Source organism: Macrobrachium rosenbergii, chromosome 8, assembly GCF_040412425.1.
Source record: "Macrobrachium rosenbergii isolate ZJJX-2024 chromosome 8, ASM4041242v1, whole genome shotgun sequence".
In the NCBI taxonomy this organism is placed as follows: domain Eukaryota; kingdom Metazoa; phylum Arthropoda; class Malacostraca; order Decapoda; family Palaemonidae; genus Macrobrachium; species Macrobrachium rosenbergii.
In genome coordinates this window covers 59,196,261-59,217,093 of record NC_089748.1, presented here as the reverse complement: position 1 = coordinate 59,217,093, position 20,833 = coordinate 59,196,261, and the positions used below count along the sequence as shown (strand labels likewise).

At 33.5% G+C, this 20,833-nt stretch overlaps 1 protein-coding gene across 1 annotated transcript in view; it reads right to left on the bottom strand.

Annotated features, from left to right (window-relative positions):
• Nucleotides 1-185: 185 nt before the first annotated feature.
• The window catches only part of LOC136840910 (neuroligin-4, X-linked-like), a 137,814-nt gene continuing 117,166 nt past the window's right edge, over nucleotides 186-20,833 (bottom strand). Inside the window, exons 3-10 of the mRNA XM_067107874.1 lie at nucleotides 14,403-14,600; nucleotides 9,044-9,231; nucleotides 8,009-8,105; nucleotides 7,401-7,561; nucleotides 6,553-6,759; nucleotides 5,927-6,081; nucleotides 4,671-4,789; nucleotides 186-2,704 (exon numbers count right to left, since the gene is read on the bottom strand). Of these exons, the coding sequence (XP_066963975.1) occupies nucleotides 1,848-2,704; nucleotides 4,671-4,789; nucleotides 5,927-6,081; nucleotides 6,553-6,759; nucleotides 7,401-7,561; nucleotides 8,009-8,105; nucleotides 9,044-9,231; nucleotides 14,403-14,600 (1,982 nt within the window). The 3' untranslated portion in view covers nucleotides 186-1,847. The remainder of the gene's footprint in view (nucleotides 2,705-4,670; nucleotides 4,790-5,926; nucleotides 6,082-6,552; nucleotides 6,760-7,400; nucleotides 7,562-8,008; nucleotides 8,106-9,043; nucleotides 9,232-14,402; nucleotides 14,601-20,833) is intronic.

Here is a 20,833-nt window from a genome sequence, read left to right as displayed (position 1 = left end):
ATTTCAATAAGGTTCTGGATGGGAGAGAGTTGATATAGTTTATATAGTTTATATATATATATATATATATATATATATATATATATATATATATATATATATATATATATATATATATATATATATATTATAAATCACCACAACTTACTATATTCTAATTAACCACCAGAAACGATTTCATGGTATTTTTTTATTGAGAATTGTTTCACAGTGAGTTATTTAAAGAATTTTAATCTTGGCCGTAATTCGCAAAAGGTAATAACACATTGATGAAGGTAGTGAAGAATTAAAGATGGGTTGAGAAGCCTGAAATCTGAATACATTCGAAAGAGGATAGAATTTAATTGTAACTAGAAGAGGTAATAAATGAAATTAGAAGACTGGGAGATAAATAAATGCATGTCATATTGGATGATGTTATAATGAAAGGGCTCCTTGATTGAAGAATGAGAGCAGTAAGACGGAATACATAAGATAAGGAGGTTAACAGGATGTCTGTGAAACGTTTGACAAAAATGAGGACTCGTTATGGACCTAGAAAGTGAAGTGTTGAAGGCATGTAGAGCCAATTCTCCTTTACGTAAGTGAAGTGTGTCTGTTGAATGAGAGTGCTAGTAAAATTTAGAAGCTGCTGAGATGAACTGGTTGCGTAAGTAAATAGCGTGAGAACAGTTTAAAAGGGTAAGAAATGCAGGTGTGCTATAAAAAGGGGTTTAGAATGGTTATCAAAGGTGATAATGTTTGGTAAAATGAGGGAGTTCTGGGAGGAAAGATGTTAGAGAGACCGATGGTGATGTGTTGAACAGTTAGTGAGAGAGTGGTGTTAGAACGGAAGGGTCTTAGAGTCCACGAAGCGCAAAGAGTAAGAGCGAAAAAGATTTACGTATTTGTGAACGCGTAAACTGGAAATTGAACAGTTTTATAACGATAACCTGCTGTGATTTCTCGGAAAACCAGGCAAACCTCTGCGTATCATAATTACGATGTGTGAAGAGTGTATAAATTTGTAACAAGTTCATTACCATCTCTGCTAAGTGGCAACTTCCTAAAAATTATTGTTCAGATTTAGATTGTTCTCGTATCGATGGCATCTGGAAGGAGATTTCAATTTATTTCACAATAGATGTTCGTATATGGAATGAGTTGTTGTAAAAGCTTTTTCATGACAGATGTGGGAAATTTCACTGATATTAAAATGACTGATAATATGATTATTTAATATATTCCATTATAGATATCTGTTTACATAGTGCAGGCAAATGAACTTAACTTTAACATTCATCAAATCTTAGCCATTTCACTACGTTCTTATAAAGTGATATATTATTATATTTTTCTCAGTAACCTCACATCTGACCGCCCTCTCTCTCTGTTATTTCAAAATCGCCATTTACAATATTTCGTGATTTTTCACTGTATTGTTTTGTCTTTTCTCCAGACTAATAACTCGGTTTTCTGGTCTTTGTGCTGACAAAAAAACAACTTCAGTGACTAAATTCACTTCATATTTTTTTTTTATTCTAGAATAGTTTTTCATTCGTAGCTAACCTGAATCACTGTTTTTTGAGATATGCAAAACTGAATATCTCATTCTTCAGCGAACAAGTATATTAACACAACAATGAAGCTAGTTCTAATGTCCGACATCAGTTTTAAATAAATAAATCTAGCCTAGCATCCACAGCTCTTTCCTTTTATTATTGTATGTATCATTTTACTGCAATGTTTATATTTTACAATTTTACATTGCACTTGAAAGTCTCTAAAACGTCTCATGTGCACTCACACACAGCATTCGAAAGCAGCAATTGAAGACATAAGGTCCCTAAGGAGCTAAGCTCTATACCTCAGACATGCATGTCTGGAGTATCGTCGTGGGTATATGCCCCTGAGGGTATCTGGGTTTCGACGCGGTTATAAGGAAGGTTTTGTCTTGGCAGTGTTCTTCGAGTTGGGGCGGTGCCATTATGGGGCTTTTGACCCGGGCCAGTCATCGCCTGCAAGCACTGGCTTCCCGGTCCACAGGGCATGCTGTCTTCCCCCACCTGGCAGCTGGTGCTGTAATCCGGTGGCCACTCGTGCTGTGAGTCGCCCTCGAAGGAGGTAGCCAGGCTGCTCCTCAGAGTAGCGGACGAACGTAACGTCCCGTAATGGGACGGGGAAATGGGCTTGCATGGGTCCATAGCTGGGTGTAACTGGACGTCATTTCCGCTGTCGCTGCTTCCGTCGTGCGTCTGCTTGTTGAAAGCGTGATTGCGGTTGCCGTCGCGGCGGTAATACACTGCTGCGAACACGAGGAGGTTGAGGATGAGCAAAGAGCAGCCGATGGCCACCGTCAGGCTGAGAGCCGTCGTGTAGGGGAAGTTGGCTCTCTGCATGTTGGCGGCGTCTGGGTCCTCCATCAGACCAGCCACGCTGCTTGTGTTGGCGATGATCATGACGGTCGGGTGGATTGTGGTGGGCGGTAACGTTGACTGCTGAACGGTTGTTGGTGGTGGGGTTGTTGGAGGAGGGAGGAAGTTGCTGGAGAGGTTGGTGGGGCGCGTTGGGCCAGAGAAGGTGTCTGGCTGTAGGTAATTTGGCAGACGGTGAAAGGGGGACTCGGGGCCATAGCGTGAGCCAACCTTTTCCAGACCTGGTACCAGCCATGACCAAAGGGCGACTCGGCTGGCACGATAATGGTCTCTTACTCGTCCACGGCTCCCTGAAATTCAAAAGAGAGCATGAGATTGATGTTTATGGTTTTTATAGAAACCGATATAGTTCTACACTCTCCATAGCCAGTTGTAATTACATTAAAAGTATTTGTCATTTTTCATTCGTGAATATAATAGAAAGTGAACATAAATGAACAAGTGTTTAACCATAGAAATACATTTTCTAAGTTTTTATTCTATTTGTTTTCAACCAATGGCAAAATCGTAAATTTATATTCAAAAGACATTGTTGACGCTTATACCATAAGAAAAGACTTACGCCGCAAATCGAATATGAATTTCTCAACGAAACTGTCGCCATTTGCTACAAATTTCTTCTCATACAAATACAAGAAAAAGACTAGGTTTTGCTATTTTATATTTATAATTGGAGACTTGATGAACGTATTAGAAGCTGAGATATTAATACTCGTCTTCCCAAATTACGTGATCAGATCTCCTAAATTTTCAGCGTAACCTCCTATTGTCCCCGACTGCATCATTAAACCTCTGTATACCTATAAACGATTTTCTGTTGTCAATTTCCATTTTTCCTTTCACCAGTCTACTAATTTCATTATCTTGCGGTTGTTATTATTGCTTTTACGTTTTTATCTTTAAGAGAAATCCGCGGTTATTTTAGCTTCCTAACTCTCATTGCTTTTATTTCTTCTTCCTAAGCCCTGCCTCTGCCAAAACTTCGGGCTCGGTGAGTGACATTGTCCTTGAATTTGTTTATATGTATGTATGTATATAATTTTTTTGCAGTTTCATCACGGGCTAAGAAATTTATTTCTTACGTTCGAATAGTTTTTATCTTTGTCACTTTTAAAAATCATTGGAGCTCTTATTCTGAAAATATTCCTTTGAAAAGAATGAAAAATTTCGATTTTATATCACGATCCATATTATCTAAATAGTAAATTTAACTCAGTTTCGACAGTCTTAAGCATTGCTAAATCTTCGACACGAATAGGAGGTTGAAATTTCCATGAAATAACAGACGATACAAATCCGCAATGAATCGAACATGACCGAAGCTCCAATCGGTGCTCGCTGAAGTGGACGAAACCCTGACTTGATTTCGATTAGGCCTTTCCGGCTGATTCTGTTATTTTAAGCGTGCGGATACACGCACACGGAGTTATCATCGGTTTATTTAACAGTGCGTATTGAAGCGTTTCTCTATTCTAAGATAATATCGGATATCAGTGTGAATATTGAAAAAGTTAGCAAAATGAAACGGTCTTAGCGAATGTAAACTTCGGAAATTGAAACTTATATTTCAGATACATAGCTATACATTATGCTTAACTGAGAAAGAACAAGAACAAACCAGTTTACCAGGATCCTTATTTACTGAGATAAAGAAAACTTTACCGGGGCCCTCATAATGACGAAACTATTTCATATCTTATTCTGTGCTAAGAGCGTCATATCTGCGACACTTGTAACTGATACTGAACCATTTTCGCAGGTATTTAAAGGCCCAAGAATACCAGACGTTACGCTATTTGAATCTACTCAGTGGTTTCAGTAACTGTAAGGAGTCAGTATGGATTGGATGCTCTCGAATGCACCTTAGATAAATTTCCTTTATTTATTTATGTCTTTTAGCTATTTATTTATATCTTTTAGCTATTTATTTCTGGAGAGAGAGAGAGAGAGAGAGAGAGAGAGAGAGAGAGAGAGAGAGAGAGAGAGAGAGAGAGATTAAATATAATTCCTCAGCCATCCACGTTATGAAAGGCTTCATCTGAAGATCCCTCTTGTCACAATATTTATTGGGTAAAAGACGCCATACAATCACTTTACCACAACTCAGGTCCTGCCACAGCCTAGCCTAGGTCTTGGGAACACTACAATGCGAATAATAGCTCCAACCCGCCAATCCACCCTTTGGCTATGCAGATGCAAACGGTGACGTCGTTCGCCTTGCCAGTAAGAAATACAACTCTCTACAGGTGCAATTACCAAGTTCTAAGTATCGACGATGAGTGGGATCGTAGTTGGCCCAGTCCTGCGTGCGGTAGCGGGATTTGTCTTTGGGGACGTCCCAGGAGGTCTCTCCGCGGCCAGCCTCGTTGGGGTTTCTGTCGGAGGGTGAAAAACAACTGAGAATTACGAATGAAAATGATAAAGACTGGCAGCAAAGCTAAGTGCAATGTACCGTTGGACGTAGGCTACCTAAGAATTCCATAGATCATCATCTCATATGAAGGTGCAAATAGTGAGAGAAGGGGGGGAGCTATGCTAATTGAGAGAGAGAGAGAGAGAGAGAGAGAGAGAGAGAGAGAGAGAGAGAGAGAGAGAGATCTTCTCATATGAAGGGACAAATATAAGAGAAGAAGAAGAGCTATACTAATTGAGAGAGAGAGAGAGAGAGAGAGAGAGAGAGAGAGAGAGAGAGAGAGAGAGAGAGAGAGAATATATTTAATGTCAAGATCTGATAACAGCCAAGGCGAAATGGAAAGGAAAATTGGTCAGAGATAGGAGAGGCAGGGAAGTATTTATTGAACTCCTTCACGGGCCAAGTTACAAAAGGCAGAATGGGAGATCTGCCAAATGGAAATTAATGTTTAAAGGGAAGACCCGTAAAGGCAGTGAGGAAGCGAGACAATTACTGCTGTCCTGTGGCAGATGTGAAGGCTAATATATTGTGCTGGTTATCTAGAGGTCGTCAGAAGCTCTGAATATTTTGCTAATTATTATTTCATATTTAATTGAATGCAACGTTTCTGTTAAAGACATATGGATATTTTGTAAATTTTTTAGAAGGCTTTGAAGGTATTTTAAATCAATATGTACGAAGAAAAAGAGCAACTATAGCCATTTGAGAAATTGGAAACCTTTCTGAATAAAATAAAGGGCATTTTAAAAGCTAGAAAGAAGATTTGACGAAATGTTACTCCATAACCAATCAAGTGTCAAGGAGTATGGATCCAGGGACGAGAGGAAATGAATCATTAGAAGTAGCAACTCATGTTCGTTAGAAATCGCCTTTGAATATTTGATAGGGGCATAAACAACACTCATGAACAAAATAAATAGACTGTCAGTTGTTTAAATCATTATCAAGAATTACTCTAGACAAACAGACATTCAAGACCTCGTGAAATATCACGAAATAAACTAAATTTCGAAATATAGCTCATTTAAAAAAATATTTATAGAAAATATAACTATAAAGAATTTTAATGATTCAGTCATTAATTAGGAAAGACAGTTACCCAGTTTTGATGAAATTCGTCCACATGGTGACGACGGACTCGGCCAAGGAGACTTCCGATTTGCTGTAGTTCATCCCGATGGCCAGAGGACCCGTGGCTCCCAGTGGAGCACCGAACACGTACACGAGTTCGTTCAGCGGGATCGTTGGACCTCTCTGAAATAAACAGGCCATTAGCATGTCCTCCAGTTTTTTTTTTTTTTTTAGAAGTCGACTTAACGTACCTCAACTCAATAGACTTCTGTACTTGTCGGCTCCATTATTGTGACTAGTTTTGCTGTGCTACAATTTTAGATATGTTATATTTCTAGATAAATCTCTTAATTAGTGTGCAGTACAGTTTAGTTTAGGTTAGGGACTGGGTGGAATTGCTGTTAGCTGTGAAATATTTAGAGAATAATCAAGTGCAGGCTATAATGATAAAGAGCCTTTGTTACCTAGCAGACGTTGTTTATTATCAGATAGCCTGACACCAAAAGGTCTGCTAAGTTGAAGTTCTACTGAATATGATAACGCTCTTGTAGGCGAATCAAATTTTTTTAACGACAACCAGGATCAAATTTTTTCCCCTGGAGAGAAACTGCCGCGTTTGCAAAGAGATGAAGCTGTATATTATTACATATTCACCTCTGGATCTGGCTCTTCAGGCCGATGGTCCAGAACATACAGATATGTTTGTCTCGTAGGCGTATACAGTTGGTTTGCCGCAACTGTCATCGGGGAGACCAATATGGCGTCGTGTAGAGCATCGGCCGTTAGGTCCCTGATGTTGACGGGATGCTGGACGGGTCTGGCCCAGTCTGTGTACTCGGCAGTGATGGCCAATACGATCTCCTGGTTTTGGGAAAGAAGGGGAACTTGGTTTTTACTTAATACTTATGTTTTTACCATGTTTCAAGACATTTTTCGTGGATGTAGCCTTTACCATTTCAATATTCTATTTTATTGGCTCATATTTTTTTATATATATATATATATATATATATATATATATATATATATATGTATATATATATATATATATATATATGATGTGTGTGTGTGTGTGTGTGTGTGTAGACTTTGTGTGTATATTTTTTATTCCTCTTGTATTCTTTAAATATATTTATTGAAAATTTATGATGCATTGTAATCTTTGTTTGTTTATTATTACTTGTTGGGTTCTTTTAAAAATCTTTAGGAAAGATAGATGAGTAATTTCATTTTTTTGAGTGGATTTCTTTGACATCCTGGTACTTAAATGTGAAAACGTGGATTTAAATGGGTTATAAATGACATCATTGGAAACATTCTGTATATATATATATATATATATATATATATATATATATATATATATATATATATATATATATATATATATATATATATATCAATGCAAAATCAGTAAAACTACGATTGATTAAAACTTCTAAAATACTGAGCCTCTACATAGATTCTGGACAAAATCTTTGTATACCCTTTTATTCGCTTACCTGGAGGTGGTACTTGTAATTGTTCGTGACAAACGTCCGTAATAGTCGATCTCGGTGGTCTGATTCGAACCCGTTGTGAATTTCTATATCACTAAAGAGAGCCAGGACATCTGTGGCTGTGAACCCAAGGAGGAGATCGACCGGCGTCCGTCCTTCTTGACCTGAGTGGAACGAAATGCAAGGCAGATTTATATTAGTGTTAGTAGTATTTCCATTATATTCATTCGAGAATTAAAAGCCGCAGTAGTGTTAAAAATATTTAAGCACAGAGTTAAAAATGATAGGGAGAGACTTTCAGATACTATTCCGTATCCCTCTTCAGTCCTGACCAACGCTGTTTCAAGAATCCGCTTTGTACCAGTTTCTTACGTTGTTGTCTTAACACTCCCTGCATTGCTTTACCGTTTAGTGGGATTGATGAGAGACACGGAGTGGTATCTGAAAGTCTCCCCTTATCATTTTGAACTCTGTGCATAAATATTTTTAACACTACTGTGGTTTTTAATTCTCGGTATTATAGCCTCGTTACAGGTGTTCCACGATTCATTATCTTCATCATTATTCTTGCATTTCGATGTCGGAGATGACAGAGACATAAGAAAACCAACCCATCTTCATATGCTGATGTTTCCACTCGCTCCTGATGGTGACGCCATCGACGCTAGGTCCGATTGCGGAGAGGAACTGGGGCGTCTCAAGTTCCACCTGTGGACGATTTGAAGTTTAATTGAAAATTTCCATAAGTCTTATTTCTTATGGGACGTTTGGAGACACTAAAGTATTTTCTTTGGAAATTTCTTCTGGTGGTAATTCATGAGATTTCCTTTTTCATGTGAACTGACAAGAAACATTTTTGACAAAATGACGAACATGGCGTTAAATATCCCAGCAGTTGACAAAAAAATCGAAAGGTGTCATAGTAAAAGACTGACTTCTTTTTCACTTACGGTTGCTGGCGCCGTTATGAAAGTGATACTGTTTTATATCTGTTTGCTATTGCTGTCTCCATGACTAATTTTACATTATGAGAAAAAGATACATTTTGTTTTAATCAGAGGAAATATGGCACACCCAGTACTATACTTTTGTTAATTCTTGTAGGTTCTGTGCAGATGAAACACTAATTCTTGAAACTTTCATGACCAACATACAGGCACTAAATATCTACTTTCAAATAAGAAATATATTTTAGTTACTTTTATCCCTTCTTTCTTAGATCATTAGTGTCAGTTATCATATGGCGTTATACATATATAGCATCTAAAAGAACGAACTTTCAGATAACGTCTACAAGATCATATAATATATCGTTCAGTTACCTGTATAAAAGGCTCAAAAAAATATTTTAGATTGTTTTGGTTTAATCCTTTTAAGCTGATTTTGTTTGTGGGAAGGTGATGTCTTTATTTAAAATGTTTTGTGGATAGAACCCTAAAAAGGCGATACTTTCAGATAACTTCTCTAATAAGATAAAGGTATAAAACGTCTAGTTATCTGTATAATAGACTCTTAAAATACTTTTAATTTTTATTTACTCCTTTTAAAGTGAATTTTTTTGTTTGGAAAAGTACTCCCGTTTACGAATAAAAAAAAAAACTTTCATTTCTAATTTCGTGGATTTTAATTAAACGTCTTCGCATTACCTGGAGGATCTGGTCAATGGTGCGATCGCGCAAACAGTGCAGGAGAGATTCGTAGTGTCGGTACAGGTCCTCGGGGACTTCGCAGGCCAGCTGCCTGGCTGCCTGCACAGCATAGTAAACAGGCTCTTGCACGACCGCCCAGGGACTCAGGGCTGATCCAGACATCAAGATGGCTCTCTTGAAGAGTCCTGCGAAGAAAGAGAATTCCCCCTCGGTAACGAAGTTTCATTAAGACACTGCGGATCCTTCTAGTTTTATGTTTATTGTTTCCCACAGTCTAAATGGATTTCACATAGAGATAAATACAGTTGTTAGTGTCATTAAGCGGAGCTATTCCTCAAATAATCCTCAATGTCATTTGATTAGGTTTACACAAATTGTTTCCTGTTAGTGAATTGCGACTGTTGACTGACCATCCTTCTGTGCTACTGCCGTAGAGGTTTAAATCAATTTAATCCATTACTGGACTCAGGGTTGACGTAGTTTCAATAATGTTATGAAATAAATTCGTGGAACAATCTTTTCAGCAGAGATTTCAGACAGGTTAAGAGAATTACAAAAATTCAAAAGTTTTTTTGGTACTTTTATCGTGTCTGTCAATATAAGGTAATTTTTTTTAACTTAAGTGTTGCAGATCCTAAAAATGATATCATATTGAGATCTTTGACCTTCTGTAGAATACATTACTTTGTTATGTCAAGTTTACCCAGTTTACTAACCAGTCTATGTAAAAATAATATAAAACGGCAGATATTAGTGTCTAATCCATAGTTTTCGAGGTCACTGAGATGAATAGTGACACTTCTGATGCCCTTCAAGTCCAAGTTCAGCCCCTAATAGGAATGGGGGTTGGGAAGGTGGTGACATTTAAAAGTGACCGAAAGGACAGACATTAGTGTCTAATCCATAGTTTTCAAGGTCACTGAGAAGAATAGTGACACTCCTGATGCTGTTTAAGTCCAAGTTCAGTCCCAATAGGAAGCGGGGTGGGAAGAGGTGGGAAGGTGGTGATATAGTAAAAATAACAGAAAACTACAGATATTACTGTCTAATCCATAGATTTTGAGGTCGCTGAGATGAATAATGAAACTCCTGATGGCCTTTAAGTCCAAGTTCAGCCCCAATTTGAAAGGTGGGGGAGGTTGTGAGAAGGGGTGAAAAATAAAATGTCAAAAATAGCAGAGATTATAGTCTAATCAATAGTTTTTGAGGCTGCTGAGATGAATAGTGATGCTCCCAATGCCCCTTAAGTCCAAGTTCAGCCTTGATAGGAATGGGGGCAAGAAAAAAAAAACAGATAGCCAGACAGACAGACTGAAATATAAAAATATAAAGTGGGCAATGTATACTGTAACTAAAGCAACTATATTTATGTAGAGGAATTTATCTGAGATAAAGAGAGAGAGAGAGAGAGAGAGAGTAGACAGAGAGAGATAGAGAGAGAGTTACAGTATATATCGGTTGGCATTAGATTTTCCCGGGCAGTTATATATATATATATATAGGTTATGTATATATATATATATATATATATATATATATATATATATATATATATATATATATATATATATATATATATATATATATATATATATATATATATATATATAGATATATATATATATATATATATATATATATATATATATATATATATATATATATATATTATATATAGTAATGACTATATACTATATATGTAATTATACTTTATTTGCAGGATTCTGAACATTCTCTCCTCCGGCTCACCTGATGTCCTCAGATCTACAGCAAGTGAGTAAAAATGAAAGTTTTGATTTCTTTAGCCTATGTACTTTTCTTAGAGGTTTGAACTCATCTCACGTTGCGTTTAGTAAGTTTATATTCAATTTTGGATACCTAGAATCCCCTACGCATATATTAGGTTACACAGAAACAAACAGATAGACAGTCAGACAGACTCTATTAAGATATAATATCAATACAATTTATTTTTTATATATATATATATATATATATATATATATATATATCAATATATATATATATATATATAGAATATATTCTTTTTATATCGAAATATATATATATATATATATATAATATATATATATAAATCAAAATTTCATATATATACATCATACATTTTTACAAATTTATATATATATATATAAATATATATATCAAGTATATATATATATATATATATATATATATATATATATATATATATATATATATAATATATATATATCGATTATAGTTATATGAACAATATTATATAGAATATATATATAATATAATATATAGAAACATATATTTATATAAATTTATTTATTTATATATATTTATATATAAATATATATATATATATATATATATATATATATATATATATATATATATATATATATATATATATATATATATATATATATATACGACTAAATGTTTAGTGTTGCACTTTTAATTCTACATACACGTTTCCATTTCATTGAGGTGTCAATATTGTGTATTAAACTAATATTTTGAAAAACATTGGGGAAATTTTAATTTAATGTTGTTGAGCAGAACTACTTCTTAAGGTTTGAAGACTTTTCTTTACAGTTTACACATATTTTTTTTAAAATTAGACAGTAAGTTTTAGAGCTGTCACTTGATGTATTTTTCTTTGGATTTTATTTCTCTTTGTTTATATTTTATGTTTACACATTTATTTTTCAACCTGAAATGAAACATTTGATCAAGGTGATTACTATTATTTTGGGATATAATATCAAGTACAATTTAGACTCATTTTATTGGATGTTTTTTAATATGTATAGATAGTGATAGATATATTTTATTATTTTAGAACCAATATTAGTTTAGAATAATGGAGATATACCTTTTATTACGCGAAATACGCGAAAATTTTTAACGTTTTCATTACATATATTTGAATGGAAATCAAAGCATTTTCATGTAAAAATTACAGAATGTCATCTAACATTTTTATTGGAAAATTTCGACCAACCGCATTAAAGAATTATTCTTTCAATGATAATTTTTTTTATTCGCTAATGAAATTTTTTTCTTTGTGTATTTCAGTTAGTTCTTTTGCATCTTTTTCATATAATGTTCGAACACTAAAGTTTTTAGAATCGATTAGGATTAAGTTAGGGATTAATCAAAAGGTAAACAGAATAGTTAAAGAATGTTCAAGATGTTAGATACACAAATTCCAATATAAAGTCTACGTGTTATGTAACGTAGATAAAAGTTATTCGTTGAAGTAATTCGTTGAAGTAACTTTTGAGAGAGAGTGAGAGAGAGAGAGAGAGAGAGAGAGAGAGAGAGAGAGAGAGAGAGAGAGAGGATGAAATTAATACTTATAAGTCTATTAAATAATTCATCATCCGTTACAATTTATTTACGGTTGATTTTGTAATTCATATGGTAAATATTTTTTTTTTCCGTTTCATTGAGCTGTCATATTAAGTGTAAAACTAACTAAATGCAGCCAAAAAGAAACTTGAAGTAAAAAACTTTTTAACTTGCGATGAAATGAAGAGAGAACTAGAAATTAATGTCAATTTCCAAAGACAGAAACTGTATCATATTCTATGCCTGAGAAATTTATCAACTATGCAGCAGACAAGAATTGAATGGTTTTCCTGAGAATTATAAGTTTTGAACGTTCTTAATCGATCTTAGTAGATGGCAGTAAGCTTTGCAGCTACTGTGATGCATGTGTTATTCGATCATTCCCATATTCGGATCAAATTTATATATAATAGAGAGTATGCATATGTATGTAGCAATACAAATATATATATAGGTATATATATATATATATATATATATATATATATATATATATATATATATATGCTATATAATTAAGTAATATGGATTATGATATTGATTTAATCAAAACCTATATATGCTTTTTTCCTGTTGATTTGGCAATCTTTTTTTGATTTTAATTTTCCATTAATGGCCTTTTTAGAAACTGTTTAACATTTACAGAATATTTTTTATTTAGATTATATTATATTAAATATAAATATAAATATATATATATATATATATATATATATATAGATATATATATATATATATATATATATATATATATATATATATATATATATATATATATATATATATATATATATATATATATATATATATATATATATATATATATATATATATAATGTATAAACTATTAAAACATCGTAATTGGCCGCAGATGTACACAATAAAGCAAAAGCTTCAATAAGACTTCGGAGTGAAAGACAGTCTCGTGAACGGGAGATGACCAAGCCAAAGCTGAGTTTCATGACAAAAAACGAGGACGTGGCATGCATCGTGCGTGTGGTCTTATCATGATTTCTGAAACTGATGGGGAACGTAAACCAGACCAACACGTTTATGGTAAATAAGACCAGAGTGCAATTCGAGGAGTGTTCTTCGCTTCCAAACTGCATTCGTTTTATTGTGCAAGACTCGTGTCCTAAAACATTTCTGGATAAAGTGGTGGATTTGGTTGCGTTTCCCGAACCACTAAAGAATAAGTTTCCTGCATTCTCTGGAAAGTTACCTCTCGGGACCTGAAATGAGTAAGTTCTTCCTACATTTTTAGGCTGCCTGCTTTCCAGACAGAGAGGAAAAGGATAAATCACTTGCATTCCGATGCAGTTTTCGAAAAGCGTAAGAGCAGATGTACTTCTGGTCGAATTTATGAAAACATTATGGTCAGGAAAAAACTAGTTTTCTTTTAACAATATTTAAATCTTTGTGACTTACGTGGTTTAGATGATGATAAACTAATCCCTAAGTTGTAACATTGTTAGGTGACAGGGGAAGTCAAACATGAAGAAAATACCAGACATGAATTTTTTATACGGTACAGTATAGTGAGGCCCATGATACGAAATAATACATCTAACAAGAAACTCACTTGAGGACAGATTTTTTCAGTATTTTACTTATAAAAATTCAGACACTTGTAATGGTAATTAAAATATGAAGTCACATGCATAACCTTTTATCAGTAATTACAAAGATAAACAATAGATTAGATTAAAGGTAAAGTATCTCCTGAATGTTACAAATCTGAACTGAGCTCCTCTGCCGGTTTTTAAAGGAATACTGTTTTCTGAACAATAAAAGTATATAATCTATTTGCCGTAACTCCATCAGTTACTGACTTGCAATTTATCTGCAGTGTATAGGGACAGATAATCAAAACCTATAACATTATTAGGTGACACTCCTTGTTTTGAAGTGATTCAAAGTTAAATTAAATGACAATAAAAAAGGAACAAATTCATGTTTCTATGCATAGAATTCTCAGGCGCACTCAACCACTGAGTCTGAGGGTACTGACCAACAGCTGCCGGAGATATGACAAGAAAGTTGAGACAGGCAGCCCCGGTACCATGACCCATGACAGTTACTTGTCCCGGGTCGCCACCAAAGCGCACAATGTTCTCTTGAACCCAGTGGAGGGCTGCTAACTGATCCATTAACCCGTAATTGGCGACCGTGGCGCGTCCCACAGGATCCACATTGGGGTTGAAGAAACCTGGGGGAACAAAAAACAGAGAGGAATTAAGATCAAAGCGACGGTCCTTCTGAATGTACAAATACCTGGGCTGATTAGAAATAAAAGTTGTATCGTTTTATGTTTAAGAATAACCATATTCGTGATCTCATAATCGTAAATTTAATTCTTTTACAGTACATTGAAAATAAGGGCATCAAAGGTTTTACTGTAGCAAAACCAGTATAGGAGTGAAGAATTCTATCGTATATTAGTTGGCTGTAAGCATATCCATTTTTTTTTATTGACCAGCTCTATGTTAAAATGATTGCCCTCTCTCTCTCTCTCTCTCTCTCTCTCTCTCTCTCTCTCTCTCTCTCTCTCTCTCTCTCTCTCTCTCTCCACTAATTACTCATAATGAAAAATCACCGAGTTGTTGGGTCACGTAGCAATTTGACAACAAGATGTGATAACTTTTTCTCTAGAAACCTATTAGAATCTGCATAAATACAGCTAAGACCTGAAAATAACATTAATTTAAAGCTAGATCTATAGCATCCGAACCTCATCTAGCACAAGTGCTTCTGATTAATGTCTTTAACCTCTCCTTGGTTTTTCCAGTACCAAGTTTAAACCAGGCAGCTTTTTCCAACTTTATGTGACGAACGACTCTTCTATGCAATAAATGGGTATCTCCTACTCTAAACTTCGTTGCTTTGTCAAAAAACTGAGCTTTCTTAGAAATTATATTTTCTGATGTCGTTTTCTTTGGCAATGCTGCAGTGTAAAGGACAAAGATCTTAAGAACTTACTCTGTTGTTTTACTTATCTCTTGGTCATACAGTCTGTGTATATTTTGTATTATAATTTAAGGCAGTGATAGAAGTTTATATATGTGTGTGATATATATATATATATATATATATATATATATATATATATATATATATATATATATATATATACATATATATATATATATATGTGTGTGTGTGTGTGTGTGTTGTGTGTGTGTGTGTGTGTGTGTGTGTGTCATTGTGTATGTTATGTATGTCATTATGTATATATATATATAGATATATATATATGTGTACACACATACATATATAAAGGTTGCTTCTATACATACATACATAGAAGATTATTGCATGTAGGTATGTGATGTACGTGTTATTTTGGTCTCATATGATATATTTTAAATTTCATTTTAAAGCAAATATGTTGAAAGTAGCATTGCATCTGCAAAGCCATTAAGGTGGAATAGTCTTAGCACATAGCAAGACACTCGGGGCAGCCATTCCCAGCCAGAATGAAGTTTCCCGGCGCTATTCCGAGTAATTAAAGGTTGCTTCTGTCTAGAACCTGAAGGGGCACCCAAAGGACGAGCTAGGAGACGAATATTCTGTCCCACTTCGGGATCAAGTAATCGTGACTCATGGATCCTGGATTGGCGTGCAGGTTAAATTTTAAGAAGGCTGCTTGATTGTGCTTTTATATTCAACCTGGTGTATTACATGTAACAGCGCATTTTTCATTTAAGGAGCTAAATGTCGTTTGTTTACTTTTGTAGATTAGTTATGCTGTGATTAAGCCTATATTAAGAGGTTATTTTAGCTCCTTAAGCGGCCTTTGTCAGTACGGCAAGTCAAAGCTTTGGCAGGAAATAATGTTGCTTCTTCTGAATGCCTTAGTTTAAGACTGAATCCTTTATAAGAAGAGATCTGAATTTCACCTAGACACACCACGTCCTTACCTATGCGCAGGAAGAAAGCCAGACACGCTGGCTTCTACTTAGGAATCATAGATCATGAGTGGAACTGGAAAAGCTTTCGCCTTTATATCCGTTTTATGCGAAAACCACTGGGAAATTGAGACATCAATTATGTATCAGAAGTTAGAAGCTAGGAATTGATATGACGATTATAAAAACGGCTGATGAAGTATTGTTTTTTGTAGTCTGGCTTCCATTTTTTAAGATGTCTGACATATATATGTTCATTTAATATACATACATTTATATTCTGGATAATATATACCATAGTCATATCTGGAATCATTAATATATATATATATATATAGTTATATATATATATATATATATATATATATATATATAGCTTATATAAATATATCGTTAATTTATATAAAGTATAGTTTTGTATCTATTTATATGTTTGATATACAATCAGTGATGAAGCTTGAAGATCCAAAGAATGTGCTGAAATAATATATTTACCAGGGAGTATAAGACAATATGACATTGTTCTGATCAGGTATGTGACCTTGTTTTTGTATGTATATTATATATTTATAAACATATATATATATATATATATATATATATATATATATATATATATATATATATATATATATATATATATATATATATATATATATATATATATATATGTATGTATATATTTATAATATATATATATATATATATATATATATATATATATATATATATATATATATATGTTATATATATATGGATAGATATATATGTTATATATAATGATACTGGAGTAAACAGTCCTCCTTCTTAGGAAATAAACCTGTAGCAAGGAAGGAAGACTTAATGACATACAGGAAGGGGCTATAAAAAAATTGGGAATAAGTATTTTCAACAGTGAGGGAAGGAATGGAAATGTTGACGTTAAATATCCCAAGGTCTTCATGAAAGCAAGTTCTAATAAAAAAAAAAAAAAAAAATGCCGGTTAAGCGACAACAAAGAGGTTTACGAAAAAGGAATGGCATTAGTAACCACGTTTACGAGTGAATGCTAAAAGTAAGGTCGAGAAAAAATAAAAAAGCGGAAGCATCGAGAAAGTGAAGGTGTCTGTAACCACTTTTGAACGGTGTGGAGTGGCTTTGATTGATGCAAATTGCGAAATATTTTGTGGGTTCTCAAGACAGCTAACAGTATGGAGGTTTTATACACAATGGTTCCTCCGCGATTCAATATTTAAAATATAAATTTGGAGGAGACCATTGTGTTGCTTATATTCCTTGGGAACAATCGCCTTATTTGTGGAAGTATATATATTTGTTATATATATATATATATATATATATATATATATATATATATATATATATATATATATATATATATATATATATATATATATATATATATATATATATATATATATATTTATATATTTATATATTTATATATTTATATATTTATATATATATATATTTATATATTTATATATTTATATATTTATATATTTATATATTTATATATTTATATATATATATATATATATATATATATATATATATATATATATATATATATATATATATATATATATATATATATATATATAAAATATATATATATATATATATATATATATATATATATATATATATATATGTATATATATATATATATATATATATATATATGTATATATATATATATATATATATATATATATATGTATATATATATATATATATATATATATATATATATATATATATATATATATGTATGACATGCCCATGCATTCTCATATCACATCCATACTAATAAAACGTAACACCGTTTGTATTTTGAACAAACAGCGTTAATTGGCTTAATTACGAGTATCTGAACGAAAAAATAATCAAAATACATACAGTCACTTCTCCCAATGGAAATGTTTGTCGAAAAAGTTGAAACTTTTCACTGAATATATTTTTGTGTGATTTTTTATGTTTTGTGATATGAAATATACCAATTTCCTGTATGCGAACGCGTGAACAAAACTGACAGGCGGAAACTGTCTTCTGAAGAGCATAGTGATTGGTAGTCAGTCCAATGCTTTTATTGATAATAACCGTTGTTTCAGTAGAACATACTGTTAATTGAAAAGTTTACTTTAACGCGTATCACTCGCATGCATAAAGCGAAGGTATGTTGTAAAGCTTCTTGATGAAAACAATAATTCTTTTAACGGGATCTTATAGCAACTTATGTATCGATGAGATACTTTTCCAGTCTTGTGCAGGGCAGATGGGACGATTAACCCATAACAACTGATTGATTGCTTTATGAGAAGTTGTTTCGCAACGGATATTAAAACTGGCTCCTAGATTTTTAACAAGCGTGTATTTTAAACTAACAAAACCAAAGAGATTTTCGAGAACCAGAAAGTAAATATATTTTTTAAATGCCTCAGGCAACTTGCTGCTTCATTAAACTAGTACAAACATATATTTCATAATCAAATAGGTTTTTAATGAGGTGTAAATAAACTTTTTTTTATATTCCTTTGACGTCTATTTATTCAAATCATACATCATTAACCATTTCCTAATATTCAGAGGAAAATAAATGAGCCCTTAGAAATATGAGTCACAATCATTACCAAAAGTAAAGTGGGATGTAGCCTTTATTTTTCAATCATGTATTTGTATTTTTGTGTAATTGTCGTTACAGATGTAGTAGAAATGGTAGTATTAGTAGTATAAAAAAGTTACAGAGTAGTAGTTTCATCCTAATTATGCGGTAAAAGAATATACTCCAAATTTATTAACAGTTTATGTCACAGAGTAGTAGTAGTAGTAAAAATAGCAATGGCGGAGGCGTTCCACCAATCATATTAAATGGAATAAACTGAGCTCATTTATCCTCACTCATAGTAGGCGTTTAAATGTTCATTAAATCCTGGCCAAATGCCCTGGCAAGGGGGCATTTTCATATAAATCGCAGTGAATGGTTTGACGATAAGCTGATGGCATTATAAAACAAAGTGCGTGGGATGGCCATTATCATTTTCTCCCGTTCATTTCGTACTGGACCGTGGCCATTATGACTTTGGACCTATCATAGGAAACCAAAATTATTTATTCATTATTCTAATTTTCATTTCCATTCCGTAATATTTACAAATCACATGATAATTAAATTAACACCATGAACTAAATGGTAGCTTTTACAAACATGAATGAAACCTTAGTTATTTATTCATTATTATGACTTTTCGTACATTTTTTATAAGAATAAGTACAACGATGATGATAATTATACCGTAAACTAGTACAAAACCTGTGATGACCAAGATAACACGGTAAACTAAAACGTATTTCACTAACGTGATAAAATAACAATGACCATAGTAATGGCTATGTCAGCAATGATGTTATGAGAATCAACCATCATAAAGGAACAACAATAAATGAGCCTGTAGAAATATGAAGCCAACTTGCCACAGAAGCAAATTATGTTCCTCCCGTAGCTCATCCTCTGAAACTCGCGGTGGCTTGTTTGTCTTTCTTCTTCCCAATATTTTTTTATAAGGGTTGAAGGGAACTCTCAGCTCAGGGACATAGTTGTATTTTCTGGGTTTCATGCATGAAGGAGTAGTAATCAAAATTTAGCCAGTGCTGGCTACGGCCTACCCCAGCGCCAAATCAAAGTCCTTCAAAAGAAGGCATGCTTACCCGTTAAACGATGAAAATGGAAGAAAAAAGAGTTAAACGAAGAAGAAGAAGAAGAAGAGAGAGAGAGAGAGAGAGAGAGAGTCTTGATTTGTAAAACCGACTGTTAGCTGCACTTATCACACAGAGAAATAAACATGAATAAAAGACTACTATAGCCGGCGATAGATGAAGGCAGAAACTTCAATCATTCTGGAGTGAACTGCGAGAAGGAATAGTAGCATCAGTACTCTGAAGTTCAGTACTTTTGGCCGGGCCTTCAAGCCGTTTTCAAGACCACTTATTCTTAATGGTAACAGATACCACTTGGCATGTCTGAGCACACAACTGACATCGAGAGTTTCGCTCTTGGGTATTGTTGGTATAATAGTCTGGTAAATGGTTGGTGTATTCACGTGCAAATGGTATTGTACGGGTTTGAAGTTCTGAGCAGCATGATCGATTTTGTTATGTAACACACTCGTATCTTGTTGAAGTTGCAGACAAGTGTTAATGACTCGAATCAGGTTGCTGCATCTCAAGCACTTATTTGAAACTTGGGCACTGGCAGTCAGGCGAATATAGAGGTTTGAATAAAAATGAGAATGAATTAAGGGCACATATATTCATCGACATTTTTTGTGTCGTTCTCTTCTTTATCAGGATTTGCATTGTGCAATGAAACCTTATAACTTAATTCCCTTTCTGTTTTTCCTCGAGCAACCCGACAACTGCTGATAATTCCCCTTCTTGTAGCCCTTCATTCAGGAACCATGAAAATACTGCAAATTACGATTCATTTCAAACCAAGTCCGAATGGTATCGCTCGAATATAGCGGTTCTATTAGTT